Below are 22,519 nucleotides of genomic sequence, written 5' to 3'. Positions count from 1 at the left end.
AGTGGGCTTTGGGTCAAAGCCCTAAACAAGGCATTAATTTAAAATGACATCATCAAAATAAATCTTGATACTTTGCATAATTTCAGAAATAAACATAATAATTTAGAGAAAAAAGAGCAAGAACAACCTGCTATACTAGGAGACAGAGAGGCCCAAAATTAGACTTTGGATTGTGTATAACTAAGGCTATTTCAATAAACAATCATAGACACAGAGAGTGCAGAATATAGCCCTTCCCAGTATACATAAATAAAACAACTGACAATCACTGAAAAGAAGTTCCAGAAGTCAATGCTTTTTAGCACATCAATTAGCAATGTGAGCTGTCTCTCTCTTTTGTTTTCTCAACACTAGTATCTTTCTGAAGCTGTTGACTGTTTTCTCCCATCATCTTACATTGATCCACATATTCAGCCATTTGCTCTTTGGTTTTCTCAGGATGCAGTAGGGCCGTGGATTCTGCTTGCTCTTCTGTACCAGCCACCTTGTTTTCAAGCCCCACATCACTTGATGACCTGGAAGGGGTGACATTTTTTTAAAACATATAAATATAGGACAACCACATTGTGCTTGCAAATATTTTAGTGCAATAAATTCACACAGGTTGGCCCTGCCGCTCAGCATCCACATGGTCATTTTTTGTTCTAGGGACATCCTTGCTGACAGCTGTTCCCTTTAGTAAGAGGCCAAGTAGGGGGGTTTCAAGGTGAGCCTGTAGTAGGAGCTGTAGCAGCGACACCATTGTGCTCTAGCCGTATTTAATCTAAATAGCTTACCTCCCTCTACTTTGTTTGCTCCTCTGATACATTTAAGTTTGATTATATGTAATCTCTGTTAGTACTTGGGACAGGGTGATGGTAAATGAAAATATATTTTTGAAAAATTCAATAAATAGGACTAACATGCTGAAAGCCATGCATTTCCACTTCGCTATCTTTCGGATCACATCCTCTCTTGCCTAGAGCAAAATATAACCAAAGAAAAGGAAACCTAGCCAATACTTTCTTCCTATAAAGAAAGCTCTTTGTAAATTAATGTTAGTTTTTAGTCACATACCTTAGAGATAGTCTACAACAGCCTGCCCCACCTGATGCCCTCTGGATGTTTTGGACTTCAATCAGCCCCACCCAGCATGAGGAATGGTCAGGAATCCTGGGACTTGTAGTCCAAAACATCTGGAGGGTACCAGGTTGGGGAAGCCTGGTCTACAAGATTAAGGCTGCAATCCTGAACACACTTACTAGAGAGTAAGTTCCACTGAACATAGTGGGACGTGTTTTCGAGTAAACATACATAGGACTGCACTGCTAAGTTCCGTACAAATTGCATGTCAGGGAAACCACAGCTGCCCACCCCCTATGTTACATATAATCAGTAATGACAGCAACTCTGGTTTGAAAGGTCCCTGTGACTTGAAAAAAGTTGGGAGGGTGTTATATGCTTGTCTCAATTTGTTTTTTTTAGTTGGAGTTGAGGAAACTCAAAATAGTTGTTTTCTTGACTGAGCTTCCCATTAAGACCATTTGGGGAAACCTGTCTATTTGTGATGTTAGGTTGGGTGTGGGCTGTGAGTTAGAACTTTCTCAGTGATAGTGCCTATAACTTGGAATTCTTCAAGCTTAGGACTTCAGAGTCTATCTCTGCCTTCCTTCTTGAAACATGTAAAAAAATTCCTCGTTATGTAGGCTTTGGGGTTGTAAGCGTTCTTGCTTCATTTTTTTACCCTGCTGCTGAAGATCTTCCCTATGGTTTTGTAAAGATGTGTTAGTATATTGGTCTTATATATTTTATTCTATATTCTGTAGTTTTATGAAAAGACACTTTTTGTACAGGTTTGTAAAAAGCACATACGTACATGCAGGCATCAACTACCTAAACCACAGAGGCCCTGTTTACATTATGCGATTTTGATGGCGCAGATGCCATGTCCAGGCACTGGTGTATCTTAGTCTGCTTTGAGAACAATTTATGCTACACTGGTATTTATCCAATTTGAGGTTGTGTTTGGGCAGGGGGAGCTATGGTGATGGGTTGGATGGTCTAGGTAAGGGGAAGGGATGGTATCTTCTAATCTTGGTGGCCTGAATTGCCCTGCCAACATAACGTCGTATCTAGCATTGCTATCGAGGGGCAACCTGGCATGTATCACTGACAGCTGGATAGAAAATCTGGGAGGGACTGCCTTGGCATTAAGATCTGCCTTGGATGCCCTTCATAGGGTTCCACCATCATCAGAGGTGAGGTGGGTGGTGACTGGACACAGGGCCTTTTCTGTAGTGATGCCCCAGCTCTGAAACTTTCTCCCCAGAAAGGTTAACTCAGTGCTGAGTCTGTTGCCTTTTTGGTGTCAGGTAAAAATATTTTCCCACAACTTCTAGATTTCTTTCTGTAATTTGGATTTTATCTGACTATATTGCTATTTTTGTCTTATTTATATTGTTTATCTGTACTAGAAGCTGCTTTAAGAATAATTTTTCATTGAAGGGCAGGATACTAATTACCCAAATAAATGTCCTGGCCTGCAAATTTGTAAGCATTTTTCTCCTACAGGTATGACAAACTTCCATATGTAGAAAACTCACTAGGATACCAACTGGCCTGAAGTTCTATTTTGGAAGAGCCGACTACAGATTATTTGGCAATTCTGACCACAGTATTAGATAGCTGCCAGTAAGATGTAAGTATTGGAAAGTACAGGAAGAATTTTTTGGAAGAAAGAGAAGTTGATGTGATTTGTCTTATTAGACCAGCAGGCAATTGTTCTGGAAGAAATGTTAACTCAGCTAGGCAAGATGAAGTAGACATTTCTACAATTTCATTGGCTTAGGATGCAATCCTATGCAAATTTAGGCAGAAAAGGGGCCTACAACTCCCAGTATTTCCCAGCCAGCCATGCTAGCTGGGGAACTCTGGGAGTTGTAGGACTTTTTCTGTCTAAACATGCATAGGATTGCACTCTTAAAGCAATAAAATCCTCCCATTTTAGCAAGTGAAAGCCAGATCACAGAAAAGGCAAACTGTAATCCTGGCAGATTTTACTTTCCAGGGCCAGATGTCTTCAACAAGAAATGAGTATTTTCTAAAAGCAAATGCTACTTGGCTTCTGTGATATTCATAGTTGAAATTATATACACTACCATTGCAACTAACACTGGAACTTGAGACTAATTAGTTCAGAAGCTGGCCACTGACGGATCCAGCTTATAACTGTTCAAACCCCAAAGTCTATGCAAATTATACCCAGCTCTCAGGATTTTCTTTCCTGAAAATGGAAAGGAAAACATTTTTAAGATTATGGCAAATGAAACTTTGAAAGTGACATAACGACTAGGGAGGTATTTTAGAAAATGTTACCCCTGAAATGCTGATTGCCCCAACACTAGAAAAATGGTCAAACCATAAATGCCAAGGTCCTTTTTATTTCACTTTGGATGTAACTATCTTTCAAATCTCAACAGCTGGACTATTTAACACAATCTGGTGAATCAGAGTATAATTCTTCACTGGGCTCTCCATGGGGAGCCTGCATTAGTGGATGGCAGCAATCCAACGGCTGATGCACAGCTGAATAATGTGAAGCCTGAGAGCAATCATATTTATCACCTTCAAGGACAGAAAAATGGGAGATTAAAGTCTGTCAATATAACACAGTTTAATGGCAAAATCCAGTGATTAAGATGTTGTATGTTCCAGCGTGAAATAAGAAATTGCCACTCAGGGTTCCTTTGGTGCTTCCTTACCCAAAGTCTTAAAAACAACAACAACAATGCAACTGCTGTTATTTATGGTGCAATATTATTGTTAAAAATCTTAAAATCTCTCTCAAGCGTTTATTGCTGACTTACTACACTGTATCCTGAGCTGAAATTTTGCTCAGGAACATCACGGATCAAAACAGATTTTTGGATTCTGTATAAAAGGGTACAATCCACCAAAGAATGCTGGACTACATGGACCCTTGGTCTGATTCAGCATGGCTCTTCTTATGTTCTTAAAGTTCTATCGCAATCAACTGCCTTGATTTATTTTCACTGCAAGCTTTATTGCAATGAATAGGATTGGAACAAGAGCAGATCACAGTAGGTTGCACTCAATTCTTAGTTCATTCCAAAATAGTCTCAGTGGCATTAATGAAACTTTACTGTTCTACTCTGGAATAAGTGCCAGTACAAATTTAAATAATTCTAAAAAAATGTACAAACTATTTTTATTTGAAAAGTAGTAGGGGTAGAAGGAGAAGTTTGCTTTTAATCCTCCCCATTGTATTGCTATGAATAATTGCACAGGCATTTTCTGACTTCGGGACCAATTTGTATGGAATGCAATTTTTGTGATTACAGATCTATAAAAGGCAGAGGGTGTCAACTTCCAGCTCTATGCCAGCTTCCCATTAAGAACTTTGTCCTGGAAGTCAAAATGTAAATTAACAGTTGTACACATACCTATTTGAAACAAAGCAAATGTTTTAGATGAGAGCACATGTGTCCTGCATTTACACAACAGCGGCACTGAATTCCATTTCAAATATAAGCACTTATTATACATTTCACAAGGTAACACAAACCAGTAAAAGCAGGCAAGAAAAATGATACAACACTCCACATAAGAGTCAGTGCTATAGGTCATCTATCCACAGTGTTCATGTAAACCAAAGCATTAAACCAAACAGCAACAAGAAAGGATAAACTAAGCGGCAGATACCTGCGCCTTGGATCTTTCTGACTTTTCGGTGAAATCTTATGCTTGCACCTTCTTGCTTTGATAGTGCACTTGCTTTATTAAAACCTGAAGACAAAACTTTAATAATGAAATAATTCTCCAAGCTGTGTGCCAGTCTGATAAATGAAGGATATTTTTTACGAATTATAGAAGTGATTAAAACACTGTCATGTTGTGCTCTACAGTAATGGGAGCTGGGTAGAATTCCTAGCTATTTGAAGCTTATGGAAAATCTTGCCTTCATTTTAATGGGTCTAGATCAGGGTTGGGCAACTTGCAGCTCTCGGCCTAATTTCAAAAGCTCTCTGCACGCAATCAGTTCAGACCTCTAGCTAGAGTGATCTGTTCCTTCCCTGGCAGCCCACTGAGCTGGATGGAAGAGGAACAGGGAGAAAATGGAGTGACTCTGGTCCTGCCTACCATTGGCTTGAGCCCTGCCTACATGCGACCCCTGACAGGCAATGTGACCCTCAACAGAAAGAAGGTTGCCCAGCCCTGCTCTAGACTGCATCCTTAAATCACAATCCTACAAAGGGAACTAGAAGCTGATGTGTTACCTTGGAATTGCTAGAAAACAAAAATAATTATCACTTTGAACTATTCTACAGCAAAAACCAGTAAATTACATTTTTGAGAATCGATGGAAGTGGTTTGGGTATGTTTTATAATTTCCCCCGTTTGCAGATGAACAACAACCACAATACTTTTGAGGGATCTAATAAGACAAAACTCATCCCCTTAAACAACTATGAATATGAAGCAGTTTTCTACTATCCACAGTAGCAATTTGGCCCACTAAGACATGGATTTGGAAAAAGATACGTTTTGTAAATGACTCTGGGTTTCAGCTGATTCCATACTCTGGGATCATGCTTATATGTGATTTGGCATCTGCCTCAATGTCCATACATGAGCAACAACTTTGTTGCTTCTGTTCCCCATGAGTATACAGAGCATCTCTCTATTCTTTCCCATTCCACTACAAACATGATTATGGGTCTAGTATCCCATAATCTTCCTTGCTCCATGCTACGCTACAGTCAACATCCGAGGCCCTTCTCCATGAGAGGCTCAGAGGATGGCAACAAGGGAGAGGGCTTTCTCAGTGGTAGCCTCTGACAGTGGAATGATCTCCCCACTGAGATATGCCTGGTACCAATACTGCCATCTTTCCGGCACCAGGTTAAGACTGGCCTCTACTCCCAAGCATTTGATGGCATATGATGGGATTTTAATGTCAGTTGTTTTATCCGGTCCCAGTATCTCACGATCATTGTTTTTAGCTGTTTTAAACTGTTTTTCAGTGAGTATGTTAATGTTTTTTACATTAGGTTTTGTGATTTTGGTGAACCACCCAGAGAGCTTTGGCCATTGGGTAGTATAGAAATGATATGAATGAGGAGAGAGGAAAGGAGAGAGGAACTACTATCCCTGCCATGTACCAAACTATCCTCAGCAACAGCGGTGCTTATGTTTTTAAAGGGAACGGTACCTCATGTGCTCTAGCAGAAGCTTCCCCACCTATTCAAGAGAGAGATACCCCGTCATAGTGAATGAGGTACTGTTGCCTTTAAAAAGCTAGCTGCTGCTGCTACTACTGCTGCTACTACTGCCAAGAAGAGGTGGTGTCAGGATTGATTCTGAGCACAGGGAGATAGTTAGCAGCTCAGATTCAGAAGAACAGCCAGAACCAGGGGAAGCATTTTCCTAAGCCAGTTCAGATATGGGTAGGCATGCTTCTCAGGTTACTAACTACCAGATGGCTGGGCCTGAAGCCTGCCCCCTCTGTGAGAAGCCGGGAAGAGGAGGAGGACAAGAAGAGTGGGGGCTGTGACCTAAGAGATGCTAGACTACGGTGCAGAGCTAAGAGGGAAATGTCAGGGGCAGAGCTCAGATGGTCGACCTGGTTAGCGATGTGTGAGAGGCAACGTAGGGAAGAATCACTGGAAGGGCAGGACATCCCTCCCTAGCCAGCAGGCAAACTGTAGGCAACATCCTCAGTGTTCCCATTTGAATCCCCTGGAGGCATTCCTTTGTAGCCTGAGAGTCTTCAAGGATTTGCATCTGTAATGAACCTGCTGATAATGAATGAAAGGCCTGAGACTGAAGCCTCCCTATTTGTGTGTGTGAGTGCATCAGGAAAGAGGGGGCCCAAGGGAAATGTGACAGGCGGTATGCAGCAGTGACTGCGGGTCCCCTCCTTCTCTTTTGGTTCTGGGACTACAGACAATGGTGACCTCTTCAGCAGCTGCCACTTCCGTTAGCTACTGGAGAAAAGGAGTTTGGTTCCCTCCTCCTGGATTCCAAAGCAGGAACAGGGGGATTAGATACACACAATCCCTCATTATGATAACATCTGAACATCATAATAATAACATTATGAGGATAACATTAGCTCCAACTTCCAGTCTTATATTCAGTCTTGCTAACAAACCATCAGGATATTTCTTTTTGAGGTGACAGGGTCCTAGATAACTCAAATGGCTGTCAAAAAGCCACGAAAGCCTCCCAAGTCCAAACCTTTGCTAAAAAAAATTAAACCACTCTCAAATGAGATCTCACCCCATTTGAGAATATCTGCTTGGAAATTCCAAGCCAGAGAAAAGGTCTGATCTCCATTTTATATCACATAATGACTGATGCAAAATTTGACCAGTTTTCCAGACTCAGGGCTGTTTGGGAAGCAGACCTATCTCCGACTATCTCTGACTCAGGGTGGAAAAACATGTGGTAACTGCCTCCATTAAATGTTTCCTGTTCAATAAGCATTCCATAAAGCTGCTTCATAGATGGTATCTTACTCTGGTGAAACTGAGCTTTATGAACCCTTCTTTAACCCCTAATTGTTGAGGAGGATGCATGGAACACAGGCCCTTCTTTCACATGTGGTGGCTTTGCCCCCACGTATCAGATTTCTGGGATCGCATTTTTAATCAGATTTCTATTACTACTAAGCAATTAGTTCCCCTAACCCCCAGCATTCACACTCCTTTCCCAACTTATAGGCACAAAATTATTACATAGGGAACTTTTGTTGTTGTTGTTAACAGCAGCTCAATTTACAATAGCAGGGGGATGAAAATCTTCAGATTTACTTTAAACATTTGGTATAGTCATGGATGGAAGCTTGCCCTGATGGAAAAGCTAATTTACAACTTACATATGGCAAAGGGGGATATTAATTCTGAGTCATATGATATTGCTTGGCTTCCTTTTGTCACACATGTATCTGAAATCTCTTAATTTTTTTTAAGCCACAAATGAGGCTGCCATCCCCTCCATCTCTGCTTTGCCTGCCATTTCCAAGTAACTACCCTTGCACAGCACTTATGCATCCACATTATCCAAGGAAAATACTGAAAATACTGCCGATGGCTCCTGCTGTACTGAAAGCTGGGCTATGACCTAACTCTAGCACTGGGATGGGACACAAGCATTGGAACCCTTGAACGACATCTACATTTCAAGAAGTGGTCTTAAGATTTCCGATATTTCCGATATCACGAACAGGGAAGTGGGAGTGAGAAGATGCTAAAACCACCCCGGCCACTTTTAAACTGCATTTCAGCTGTGGCTACATGCCTCGGCATACCCCTTTTTTGCAGTTAACAGGGCAGCTATTTTTAAGAGAAGATTCTCAACTTCCAGAACATCCTGTTGTTCTTTCCAATTTGTAGTTAAAGCTTAATTGTCCATGTTCAAACTGTGCATGGAAAACCTTTGTAGTTGTGTCTCTCTCAGGTGGAGCTGTTTCCTGCAGTGTCAGTAGACAATTCAGTGGTGCTAAGATTACAGCAGAGGGAAGGAGAGAAAATCCTTTAATTGTATAAAATCATCAGATTAAGCCTTACCCTCTACGTCACTTGCTCTGTGAACTGAGTCCTCTACTACATGGAAATGTTTACTAAGTGCTGAGAATGCACTAAGTGGGGACAAAAGCTTGGAAGAGTAGGACACACCTTTCAGTGTACACACATCTCAGGAACATTGAGAATGTTTAGTATCATACTGAACAAAATCATCACTTAATTTCTCTGGATAAACTGCTAAATGAGAATCCTACAGTGTTAAATATTTTGAGAAAACAATTGGACTAGGTGTCACATATTGTATACAACTTAGCTTCCACCCACCCACATTTTCCCCTGGTCTTTCAGCCCCAAACCTCTTCCACTACAGATTGGGTTCAACGCTGAAGCTGGAGTGAGTGGTATATCAGTCTTCAGTGCTTTTTAATGCTAAATTCTCAATACTGACAGCCAACCTCTTGCATTGCTTATCTTACACTGCAGAGTGCAATCTTGTGTACTGGTAACCAAAGCTAATGCCAGCAAAACAACTATTAACGCATATCAAGACCAGGAGACTTGCTCTGCTTTTCCTTCAAATTCTAAAGATTTGATTAATTCATTTTAATCATTTAAACATCTCAACCTGATCAATTATATGAATATACCTATTTTCCATTGCTGACTTGTATGTCACCTTATGATGAAAAAGATACTTGTCTCAATGCCCATCTGCTCTGAGTCTGGTGTCCCTCTCTGCATCCTGCATTAATCAGTTTTGTTCTCTCCCTGCCTCCCTCCATGAAATATACAACCTGTCAGTACTAACATCAGGCATTCTCTCTAACCCAAGTGAAAGCGAATCAGGGAAAGTAGGAAGTCAGTGTGAAACAAGGTAGCCACTGTCCCCATAGTCTCCTGAGCTTCATCATTCCCCAGTTTTTGGAGGAAAGCAGACTGGGGTCAAAAGAAAGTGTGGATGTGTGGTAAGTTGTGAGCAAGTACAGTGGGAAACTCACAAGTAGAATATGAGTGCAATAGAAACCTCCTGATCATGTTCCACAGCAAGTGGTGCACATAGACTCACTGCCTCTTATACTGAAGGTAGCATACAGCCATCAGGACTAGCAGCCATTGATAGCCTGATCCTCCATGAGTTTGTCCAGTCCTGTTTTGATGCTGTCCAAATTGGTGGCCATCACTACATCTTGTGGTAGCAAATTTCATAGTTTAACTATGCACTGTGTGAAGACCTTCCTTTGATCTGTCCTGAATCTCCTACCAATCAGCTTCATCAGATGACCCCGGGTTCTAATATCATGAGGCAGAAAAATGTCTGTTCTGTAAAATCAAGAGTAACTATGACTGGTGTTCTTCCAGGCCACTAAAATGGTGCAGACATGTTACAACCATGCCAGACGCCTGGAGAGATAGTAAATAACAAGGACACTAAATAAACTGATCTTGGGAGAAACAGAGGGTGACACGGCAAATTATTTGTTCATGCCTGTTGCTTACAAAGCAACAGATAATGTCTGACTTACTAGTTTCGTTAATAAGGAAGCTGACTTAACTGCTGAGCATGGTTGCCACCTCAGATGGAGTAAGTGTGATTCCCTCATTTGTTTGCGCAGAGATTTCTCAGAATGTGGGTCCCATAGAATGATGATTACACAATTACTGTTTATTTTAATTCCGTATTGTACCTTTTTAATGTTCTGTTCCATCCTGCCTGAAAGAGGATTTATTTATTTATTCATTCATTCATTCATTCATTTCATTTCTATACCGCCCAATAGCCAAAGCTCTCCGAGGATCCCAAGAATTTTAATACTTGCTTTTGTTTGTGGAACAGAACTGATATTGTTTCTGTCTTGGAACCAATGCCGCAAAACCACCACCCCCTCCCCCCGCAAAGCACACAAACAAACTTTGAAGGAGTCTGTTGATAGCTGTGGACAACATCTGGTCTTCTTAAAAATACCCAGGAGAAAATTCTAGAACTTCCTGGTACAACCTGGTTTAGTGCCCAAGTGCTAAATCTATTCTGGTACAACTTTAACTTATTGTCCTTCCCACAGTGGAACTAATAATAACGGAGTTGTTCATCTTTGACTTTTACAACAGTCTTTTCTGAAATGACAGCACGCTGCCCTGTAATCAATTCCATGCTGTAACATATTAGTCCCACTGCTCTTACTGGGCTTAAGTATACATAAGTGGGCACAAAACTGCCATTAAGCCTGGCTAGTTCCTTTAGCCTTTGCTTATACATTGCATGCTTTACTTGTACTGATTTATAAATGAGCCTCGTATCATCTATATCTAATGGTCACACTGTTATTATTATTGTTATTTATTACATTTCTATACCGCCCCATAGTTGAAGCTCTCTGGGTGGTTTGCAAAGATTAAAAACTATTAAAAATACATTATACAAATTGTAAAACTATTTACATAAAAACATATAAACAGGCAGCACATACAGACAACATATACCTAAAACAATTTTAAGCAATCAGCCATAAGACAAATCCAGGACCAGACTCATCATATGCTGCCAAGTACCTCATTACACATTTTGTTGAACACACAGTTTGGTTTCAGAGTTGTTGTTTTTTAAGTAGCTGCAGAGAGAATCTGATCACATAAGGGCAGGGTTAACCCTCTCGTCCTGTGCTGTGGTCCCATTGAAAATCTGCACACACCCCATCTGTTATTTGGCACAGGAGGGAAACTGCCATTGGCACTCAAGGCAACATCCCTAAATAGAAGCTTTGCAGGTTGGAGTGATTTTTGTTGGGATCATAATGCTGGCTGAAAGGGTTTTAAAAACATCCCATCTTACCATAGTTCATTTGTAATGGCTTCCCACCAACTACTATTGAATGTTTAAAAAAGAATCATGCAACATGAAACTATGTGATTAATGTAATGTGTGTTTTGGCCCTTCATGTCACAACGTTTGAGCAAAGTTTTGTCAGAGTGGTACTGCCATCCTACTGTGGCGGAAGTCTTGCTTATTTGTCACTCTTATTTATTATAGCTGTTCCATTTTTTAAGTGCCACAGAATAGATCACAATTAAGTATGTCTACTCCCCCAGAAGGAGTGGCATTTCACCAGATTTCTTGATTGATTATCCTCATTGGTGGATCCCAATGTTAGCAACCTTATTTACACTTATTGATGGAACTGGGAAATTTCCCAAAGATTGGGCAGTGGCTATTGTAATGCCTATTTATAAAAAAGGCAATTGGTCAGACCCTAATAATTATCGCCCCATAAGCCTACTGGATGTTATAAGTAAATTGCATGCAAGCCATCTTTTAGATAAGCTGGAAAACTGGGTGCTCGGGGAGAATCTCCTAGCTGAAGAACAAGCAGGTTTCCGATGTGGCAGATCTACAGTAGACCATTGTTTTCTACTAAAATATTTGGCTGGGAAATATACATCTCCCCCTTATCACTCACTTTTTGCTGCGTTTGTAGACCTTCAAGCAGCCTTTGATTCTATATCTAGACCCCGCCTGTGGCAGAAGCTTACATTTTTAAATGTGGATCATAAATTGCTCAGGAGAATACAGGGGCTGTATGAGAATTCTATCTTGCATGTGAGAGTGTCTTCAGGTGATCTTTCAGACCCCATCATTGTTAACAAAGGAGTGTGCCAGGGATGTTTGCTTGCACCTCTTTTATTCAATCTATGTCTTAATGATATAGTTTCCTACTTATCTAGTCCAGACTTCTTCCCACCTCTTTTAAAGGACAGGAGTATTTCAGTATTATTATATGCAGATGACGCTGTTCTCCTGTCATACACCCAGGTGGGGATGCATAGGCTTTTAAGAGCCCTAAGCTCATATTGTGTGAGAGAAGCCCTTCAGGTCAACTATGAAAATCTAAAATCTTAGTCTTTGGCAAAAGGAGGAAAAAATACCGATGGCAGCTGGATAACCACCTGCTTGATCAGGTTAACAAATATAAATACCTAGGAGTGACATTTCAGGATCTTGGTCGGAGCACTTGAAAGCAATAGCCCTGACAACTAATGCAACTAGTAATGCCATTCTTCGTTTTGCTGCTGGACCAGGTGGTAAGATGGTGGCCCCTTTAATAGAGCTATACAAGGGCAAATTACTTCCCCAAATATTATATGGGGCACCTGCCTGGACCCATGCTGACATTGTCTCATTGGAGTCAGTGCAGCATAAATTTCTATCCAGAGTACTCGGGGTTCCCAGATCCACTTCTAAGGCCATTGTCCGACTAGAAACACTAGCTTGCCACTCAGTGGGAATGCTTGTCCAAAAAGCTGCCACTTTCTTCTGGTTAAAGATAGTGTTCCAACTGGCCTCCCCCTTGGTCTTATTAGCATATGAAGCTATGGGAAGGGGCTCATGGGCAGATAAGATAACCACATCTATCTCTGAATTGGGCTTTTCACAATCATATTTGCTTGCGAGGGGCTATGATAGAGCTAGGGATGAGATTTCAAAGAGGTTACAAGATGTTGATATTCAAACAACAATGGCTGTTGCTGCTGAAAGTCACTCTAAAAGATCTATAAAAGCATTATGACCTCTCCGGGGAAGGTTCCCCCGTATTTGATTTCCATCACCTCACATGTAGGGATGGCGGAGAATTTCTGCCCGAAACTTCGGGGGGGCCGAGCGCCAACGTGTTCGGCCCCCCGAACAAGTTTCGGGGAGAAATCCTCCGAACCCCTCCCGCACCCCGCACCCCCCCCGGGACAGGACTTACCTTCGCCGAATGTCCCTCCCGGCGGCGGGTCCGGCCGGCGGTTTGGCGGGTGTTCGAGCGGGGCGGGAGCGGCAGCCGGTCTTTTGACCGGCTGCTGCCGCCGCCATTGCAATAAAAGAAAAAAAAAAAACGCCCCCTGATAGGCTACGTGACGATTAACGTAGCTTATCACGGCTAGATTTGCAAAGTCAATCGTCACGTAGCCTATCACGGGTGACTTTAAAAAAAAAAAAAGCGTGTACGGATAATGGCGGCCCCCATAGGGAGCCGCCATTCGCGTTCCTTATTTGGTCGCTGTAGTCTACGTAAATCTTTACGTAGACTACAGTGACCAAATAAGGAACGCGAATGGCGGCTCCCTATGGGGGCCGCCATTAGCATACGCGCTTTTTTTTTTTTAAAGTCACCCGTGATAGGCTACGTCACGATTGACATAGCCTATCATGGCTGACTTTGCAAATCTAGCCGTGATAGGCTACGTTAATCATCACGTAGCCTATCAGGGGGCGTTTTTTTTTTTTTAAACTTCCGAGTTCGCGGCCGGGCGAGGCGGGAAGCCTCCTCCCCGGCCTGAATTTCGGCCGGGGTGTGGCGGGAAGCCTCCCCCCCGGCCTGAATTTCGGCTGGGGCGAGGCGGGAAGCCTCCCCCCCTGGCCTGAACTTCGCGGGGGGAGCAGCGAAGCGCCTCTCCCCCACCGCGAACAAGCTTCGGCGAAAGGTAAGGGACTTTCGTCCACCCCTACTCACATGAATTGAGATGGCTCATGACCAGGTGATCACTCCAACTGATGGAGGTGAAGGCACGTTATAGGACCCATCATGGCATGAGTGCAGATTGCCCAGCTGGTTGCCCCAAGGTAGAGGACATGGTACACTTTCTAGCAGAATGCCCACTGTACATTGATTTGAGGAAGCAATACCTTGAGCCCCTATTAGTTGCACTTGAGGATACTTCCAGTGCAAGCATAACTTGATTATTATTAGCTGGAACAGATTATTATACATCATATAGGGTTGCTAAGTTTGTCAATTGAGCCCTGGAGAGGCGAAAGTCATTGACGGTTATAAAAAAACTAAATCTGTAAACATGGTAATAACATTCTGGCAAATATTGTTTTAGGATTTTAAAGTGTTTTTAACTTGCTCTTGTTAGTTATTTTATTAACAATTTGTACTTCGGTTTCCCTTTTGGTTGATATGAGAAGTCTATTTGTTTTTGTGTGCGGATGGCCTGATTGGCTAAAAAGCAATAAACTGTAACTGTATGTCTACTATACTGAAGCAGTGACATTACACAAACCTGTAATACACCTGCACACCTGTAGAGGAACCACTTGTGTGAGCAAAACAGCCTTCTCTAGTTAACCAAGGACAAAACAAGTTACTGTGATCATCTGGATCAAGTTGCCATTGCAGCCCTCACTGAGCGGAACACCTAGTGAATGGTGGATTCTGGAAGACTGCTCAAATTATCCTGGGTAGACATCCCCAACAGACCCAAGCCATACCAGTTTCACAGAATGATGATGTGTCCTGGCCATGAGCCACTACAGAAGGGAAGTTAAGGGTAAGAACCTTTATAGTATTCCTACAACTACATGATCAGGTCTAACCTTGGGAGAACCTGCTCTGTTATACTGGCTGTATGACTAGGTCACATTAACACTACAGCACAGTCATCTCCAAGCATATGGACTAGAACACTTGTTTTAATTTTTTTAAGCAGATAATTTAAAATCAAAAGCTATCTTTTTTGGTTGTTGGTGAATAGGCAAGCTGCATAATAAAGGGAGCTTCGCATATGCTTTTTACAGCCCCTAACAACTATGACAGCCGACACAAGATCCTTTTCATGGTCAATTCACCACGCATTCTGGGAGACCTTGGGCCTGCAATTATTTCATTTCCTTCCTTGCAAATGCAATTTCCACTTAGTTTACTAGAATAAAAGGTAGACAAAAATGTAGCAAGGGTAGCAGAATCTTCTGATTAACATTATCCATTCAAATGGGTGGCAATCCACAGATAAACAATGCTGTAGCTCATAGGAAAAAAAACCCCTAATCTGTGAACTAAATTGCCTTTGTGTCTTACTGGTGGTTCAAAAAAATGTAATCATAATGTCAAATTAAAGAAATTTAGTCAGAAATATAGGAAGTATTGGTAATCTTTTATCAGAGTATAGTTGAGAGAGGGAATAAAATGTGATTTGAGGGGGATATTTTCTTTTGATGCACGAAGTTGTGCAAAATTATATAAAACTAGAAAGGCAGGAGAAAAAGGAAATAAGTCCCCCCCTCCCCGCCCCACTTTTCTACAAATGATAAAAGCACTAGTAAGGGAATAAAGCAGCACACAAAAATAGATGTGAATTGAATTTCCACTTCATTTGTTGAGATTTACCCCTTTGAACTATGAGATGCAGGCCTTTAAGAATAGGTGTTCCTTTTTCCACTGATAGAACAGGAAATCAGAGGTTTAATTAACCATGATTATAACATTTTGCTGATCTGATTTGTCTCACCTATTTCCTTTTTTCTTTAAGTAATAAACTGCCTGACATCCTGGAAAGAGGACCAAACGAAAGCTTCAGAGTATTTTTTTTTAAAGCCGGGAATTGTTATAAAACAAACTGACCCGCGACCGGATCTGTCTGAAGGATGCATTTCTGAAGCAGGATTAACTCTTTGATGATTAAACAGCACTTTGAAAGAAAATGTACAGTCAGTCAGGTAATACCTTGGCAAACCAAACTGAGGATTTATTCAGTCAAACAGATGGAGGCTTCAAAGTGTGGGATCTCAACACCTCCAGCAGCTCAGGATTCTGTTTTCCACTGATTAAAAGTTGCTTGAACAGCTGCATTTTAGGCTGAGAAAACATACGTCTACCTGACAGAATTAAACTGTGCTGCCACCAATGAGATATATTTTGTGAATTACGGTGCAATCTTATGCATGTCTACTCAGAAGTAAGCCCTACTGAGTTCAATGGGGAATACTCCCCTATAAGTAAGTTCAGGATTGCTGCCTGAATATTTAATTTGCAACAAAATAATTTCATCATTTTGGTTAGGCAACCAACCACTGAAGGGGCTCCTGAGTATCCCAAGAATTGCAGCTCATTTTCTTTTTAGATTTCTATACCCCAGACCATAAAGAAAATGGGAATGAAAAACCAGGTACATACAAGAGATGGCATATTGTTACATCTGATTATATGAAAAATGATCTTACAAGTTTTCCACCTTCGCTGATAGCAGTGCCAAAGATCTTGGTCTTCCCATCTGAATGGAACTCAGGGCATTATCTAGAAGGCTCTAATTTCCTGTACAGGGATTATTTTTTCATGCTTCCAACTCCCACAGGCCAGATGTGTGGATGGGTTCAGTCTGCTTTGGTCCCTTGTTTGCCCATAAGACTAATGACCAAACTAGCTGAGATGCTGGAGACAGTCTCCCAATGGTTTTTATTTGTTAGCAGTAGGGATGTACGAAAGTTCCGCCACGGATCTCGGGGAGGCCGAATGCCAGCGCATTCGGCCCTCCGAAATCGGTGGTGGAACGCCCCCCCCGCCCCCCCGGGATGGGACTTACCTTGGGCGGATCTTCCTGGCGGCGGCGGCTGTGGCGGCAGTTTGGCAGCGGCAGCAGCCAGTCTTCCAGCTGGCTGCCGCTGCCGCCATTTCCAGGTTAAAAAAAAAAAAACATGATAGGCTACGTAAAGATTTACGTAGCCTATCACGGCTAGATTTAAAAAAACCACCGTGAAATGTTTACGTAGCCTATGACGGCTGACTTAAAAAAAACACACAAACAAACACGTGCGTATGCAAATGGCGGCGGCCATGGCCGCCGCCATTTGCATTCCTTATTTTGGCACGTCTTAGTCTACGTAAACATTTACGTAGACTAAGACGGCGAAAATAAGGGGAACGCAAATAGCGTAGCGTCTACGCTATTTGCGTTCCCCTTATTTTAACCGTCTTAGTCTACGTAAATGTTTACGTAGACTAAGATGTGCCAAAATAAGGAATGCAAATGGAACGCATTTGCGTACGCGCGTGTTGTTGTTGTTTTTAAATCAGCCGTGATAGATCGTCCGGTAAATCTGTTTTTTAAATCAGCCGGTAAATCTTTATGTAGCCTATCATGGCTGACTGCAGGGATGCAAACGGCGGCGGCTACGGCCGCCGCCATTTGCGTCCCTGCTAGCCAGCGGCCGGATGTAGCCAGCGGCCAGAATCGCTGCGGAGCACAGCCGGCTGGCCAGGATTCCGGGGGGGGGGGGAGGAACGGAGCGCCTCCCCCCCCGGCGAGGATTCCGGGGGGAGGGATGGAACACCTCCCCCCCCCCCACCATCAGCATAATCCCCGAAAGGTAAGTGATTTTCGTACATCCCTAGTTAGCAGATTGCTGTTTAATTGTCTGAAATGGTTGACCAAGGTCTCAGTGATGGGATATAATTTTCAGAAAAGTGTTTCTGAAGTTCAAAGAAAGGGCATTTCATGAAGGGAAAGGAAAGGGAAAGGTTCCTCCTGTGCTAGCACCGAGGCATTGCTGACTCCTAGAAGGATGCCGATTTGGCTGGCATTTTCATGGCACACTATAGCGGGGTGGTTTGCCATTGCCTTTCCCCCAGCAAGCTGGGTACTCATTTTACTGACCTCGGAAGGATGGAAGGCTGAGTCGACCTGAGCCGGCTACCTGGGATCCAGCTTCCGCTGGGATCGAACTCAGGTCGTGGGAAGAGTTTCAATTGCAATAGTGCCGCCTACCACTCTGCGCCACACGAGGCCCTTTTTCATTTCATGAACAGAAACATTTTTGGGGGGCGATGCAGGTGTGGGTGCCCATTCTGGACTCAAACCACAGCAGAGTGGGGGAGGTAGTTTTAAAGCCTCTCCCTATACTAGGATCCTGATTCTGACTCAGTGCGCCCATGCTGGCAATTTGTAAAAAAAAACAACAGCTCTGCACTTGGGCAGAAGTATGCAGTTAAGTTCTTCTGTAGTTTGCCCTTTAAGAGAATTTATTACACTTCCTAGGAATGACCTTCATCTTCTAAATCATCTTGATTTATGTAGCACTTTAGCTATTTAAAGCGTTCTTACAATTGTCATCTGGTTTACCCTAACAATTCTCCTGCAGGATAAGGCACAAGTTCAGATCTTAATGAACTTAGAACTTATTTTTTTACAGGTTGTGTACAAAGGATATTTTAGCCTTTTTATCTTCACTCCCAACAGACGACATTTGCATTTAGTTCTAGACACCCGCAGTTCCAATTTTAAGTAGCTGGTAAAGGTGATTCAACAGAGGCAAAGAGAAAATTAACTATATGTAATACAGCCTACAACAATGAACCAATTCATATTTTATCCAGAGGACGAGAGAACACTCTGAAGCATGAAGCTGAGACATGAAGCTGTTTCTGTTAAGGATGGACGAAAGTCCCTTACCTGGTCCCGCAGCATGCTTTGCAGTGGGGGGGAGGCGCTCCGGTTCTCCCCCCGAAATTCTTGGTGGGGGGGAGGCGCCCCACCTCTCCCGGCCGAAATTCAGGCCAGGGGGGAGGTGCCCCATCCCTCACCGCCGAAATTCAGGCTGGGGGGGAGCGCCCTGTCTCCCCGGCCGCGAAATAAAAAACGTAAATAGTAAAAAAAAAAGTGATAGGCTACGTAACAATTTACGTTGCCTATCGCGGCTAGATTTTCAAAGTCAGCCATGATAGGCTACGTATATCGTTACATAGCCTATCACGGCTGACTTTGAAAAAAAACAACGCGCGTACGCAAATGGCGGCGCCCATGGGCGCCATTTGCGTTCCTTATTTGGGCATGGGTAGTCTACATAAAGATTTACGTAGACTACGGCGAAAATAAGGGCAACGCAATAGTGTTTGAAAATCTAGCCGTGATAGGCTACGTAAATCGTTACGTAGCCTATCACTTTTTTTTTTTTTTAACTTTACTTTGTAATGGCGGCGGCAGCCAGTCAGAGGACTGGCCGCCATCCCTGCCGAAACGCCGCCGAAACGCCGCCGGGACCCGCCGCCGAGAGGGACATTCGAAGGAGGTAAGTCCCATCCCGGGGGGGGGGGGGAGAATTTCCCCAACAATTTCGGGGGGTCGAATGCGTTGGCATTCGGCCTCCCGGAGATTCGTGGAGAAATTCTCCGCCATCCCTAGTTTCTGTAAATACAAGAACAGGGAGTGGCCATGTGCAAGGGAAACATGGGTGGCCATGGCTCCCTCATGTGTGTCCACTGCATGTTTACAGACTTGTGGCTGGCTCCCCTTCGCACTTTATAAAATTCAGTGTGCCAAATACCAGTGTTCATATGGCAAATGTATTTTATGCCAAGTTGAAGTATAGATGTAATATACTCTTAACAGATTCTGATCATCCCTGGGGTAAAACTACTTTTGCCAAGAATAAATGGAACAACATGCATCTAGTCTTTAAGGGTAACTGTTGTACGCGTACATCTCGGCTTATGCTAGGTGTGTAGTGCTCCCCACCATGCAGATGGGGGAAGGGGTTAAGCACACTCCAGGTACCTACCAGTGAAAGGCAGCCCTGCAAAAGCAAAGAACAGCAATTGATAGAAAGATGTATCAATCCGGACTTCTATGGAATGCCAAGCCAGCCATTATATCCTGGGAAGTGCCAGCAAGCACAGGAAGCCATTTCCCACCCCACTGATGTCGTGTACATTTGGACTTTCATGAGCATCACTGGCCCAATAAAAATCTAAATGTCTTCTGATTGCTGCAAATAAAATAGTTTAGTAGCTTCAAACCTCCTAACATGAGGAGTGAGCAACAAACATGGCTACTTACTGAATGGTAAACGTGGAACTTGTGCTTTTGACCATTTTATGATACTGTTCATGTGGCCCCGAAGATTTGGGACTGAATTCCACCAGGAAAGTTTTCTTGTTCAATCCAGACTGTGTTCCAATAGAACCCAACACCGGCATGGATTTGGATTCAGAAGTAGCCAAGATTCCTGTTGGACCTAAAACCAAGAGTTGAGCATTTGCATTATTATATAAATGGCATTGCGCCGGAAGATAAATTAGTCCAAAGGAGTTTCAATCACTTTCATATATATACTGATTTCTATTCAAGAGCACGCCATTTAGACTTTCCCCTTCACTTACTTACATGCCATCTTTCAGGGCAAAGCCTACCCAAAATGACTCATATAAACAATTATAAACATAAAACACAACTAAAAATATAAATCACAACTAAAAAACAATCCCACTACAACTATAAAACTAAAAACAGAACTCTAAAAACAAAATACAGCCCAGCATAGCAATTGATATGAAACAGATTAAAAACAACCCCCCCCCCAAACAGCAACAGTTTCGCCAACTCAGCCCAGTACCTTAGTTAAAAGCAGATGGAAACAAATGGGTTTTTAAGTGGGTTTTAAGGGCTACTTAAAAGGTAATAAACATGAGATATATCCCTTGGAATGGAGTTCCACAAATATGGGGCCACCACCAAAAAGGATGTTTCTCTAGTGCCAGAAAATTTGATAGAATTTGATGATGGTCCAGCAAGCAGATCCTCCAAGGACAATCTTAAGCCCAAGCACATACGTATGGGTGCAGGTGGTCCTTCAAATAACCTAACCCAAACTGTTCAGGGCTTTAAAGATCAATCATCTTAGAAATCATATCCTTGACTGTCTATAAGGATGTATTAACATGCAGCTTATACGGTACTTATTTGTTATTATTCCCATGATACCCAGATGTTAATTTATGTGCTCTTAGTATGAACTGATTGGAGAGAGGACGTATCAGTGGAAAAGAACACAGTGCCCTTAGTGGTTCTGTCTGGACACTAGTCTGGCGTTACTAAACAATACTGGTTAGAGTGCAGCTATTATGAGACTATGGATCAGGGGGAAAAGCAATCAGAGCCCCTTCAGTTGATGAGAACTGAAACGTTAAAGGTTTCAAAAGCAAGGAACAGCACTGAAGACATAACATAATTCAGTTACAGGATCTGAAAAGATCATAGTAACTTACTGCTACTATCTTGATCAGTTGTCACCTTCCTGAGCCGCAAAATTCTTTCTAATTCTGTTTCGTTACTGTATGTGTTGAGGGATTTTAGGCTTCTTGAACTTACAGATGTATTCAAAGTTTCCTGAAATAAAACATTTTAATAAAAAGGTCAGCAATGTGACAGTCAAAGAGAGTTGCATAAATCAAAATTTGTCTTACTGCACTTAAGCCAGACTTGATTACTGCAATGCAGTGTGCATGGGGCTGTCCTTGAAAACTACTTGGAAACTCTAGTTGGTTTAGACTATTGACTGGAACTATCTATCAGCTCAGAAAAACCTACACTGGTTTCCTGTTTGTTTCTAGACACAATTCAAAATGGTGATTTTGACCTATAAAACCTACACACACACACACACACACACACACACACACCATTTCTATAATACCCCATAGCTGAGGCTCTCTGGGCAGTTTATAGCCATTAAAAACATAAAAATACAGTGTACAAAATTTGAAAGACCTTTTGCATAAAACACACAAAGAAACAGTATACATGAAGATAACATATATCTGAAAACAACTTTAAGCAAACAGCCATAACCATAAAACAAATCCAGGACTGACTAAAAGCTCATCATCTACTGCCAAATGCCTGAGAAGAGAGAAAGGTCTTAACCTGGTGCCGAAAAGATAACAATGTTGGCGCCAGGCAGGCCTTGTCGGAGGGATCAGGGGGGCCACCACTGAGAAGCCCCTCTCCCTTGTTGCACCTTCCAAGCCTCCTTTGGAGGATGCACACAGAGGAGGACCTTAGATGTTGAGCGTAGAATATGGCTAGGTTCATGTATATAGCTTGGCACCAGGATATCTGAAGGAATACTAACTGCAATATGAACCTGCCCATTTGTTAAGGTATTTATCACAGGCCCTCCTCAAGGTGTCCCTGCCTTCACAGGTTAGGTGGGCAGCAAAAGGAGATACGGCCTTCTAGACTGTGGCACCCAAAAAATGGAATGCTCTCACTAGGATAACTGCCTGGTGCCTAATTTATTAGCATTTGGATGCAGCATGAAGACTACTTTATTGTCTTGAACCTTTTTAGTGATTTTTGTGATGTTTCTATCATTTTATTGGTGGTTTGGTGCTGGTAGTTTTATTGGTGGTTTTCTCTTGACAATAAAACAATTTTTATTGTTTTTAATAGCTGTATTTATT

At 42.3% G+C, this 22,519-nt stretch overlaps 1 protein-coding gene across 1 annotated transcript in view; it reads right to left on the bottom strand.

The window, feature by feature from the left end:
- Positions 1-310: 310 nt before the first annotated feature.
- Positions 311-22,519, bottom strand: part of SHTN1 (shootin 1) — a 152,144-nt gene continuing 129,935 nt past the window's right edge. The window contains exons 15-17 of the mRNA XM_084841960.1: positions 21,323-21,443; positions 20,115-20,292; positions 311-515 (exon numbers count right to left, since the gene is read on the bottom strand). Coding sequence (XP_084698086.1) covers positions 311-515; positions 20,115-20,292; positions 21,323-21,443 — 504 coding nt within the window. The remainder of the gene's footprint in view (positions 516-20,114; positions 20,293-21,322; positions 21,444-22,519) is intronic.

The sequence above is a fragment of the Heloderma suspectum genome, chromosome 3, assembly GCF_057233095.1.
Source record: "Heloderma suspectum isolate Gila_16-S chromosome 3, 16-S_ref, whole genome shotgun sequence".
Lineage (NCBI taxonomy): Eukaryota > Metazoa > Chordata > Lepidosauria > Squamata > Helodermatidae > Heloderma > Heloderma suspectum.
Note: the sequence above shows the minus strand (reverse complement) of the source record. Positions and strands in the feature narration are given on the sequence as shown.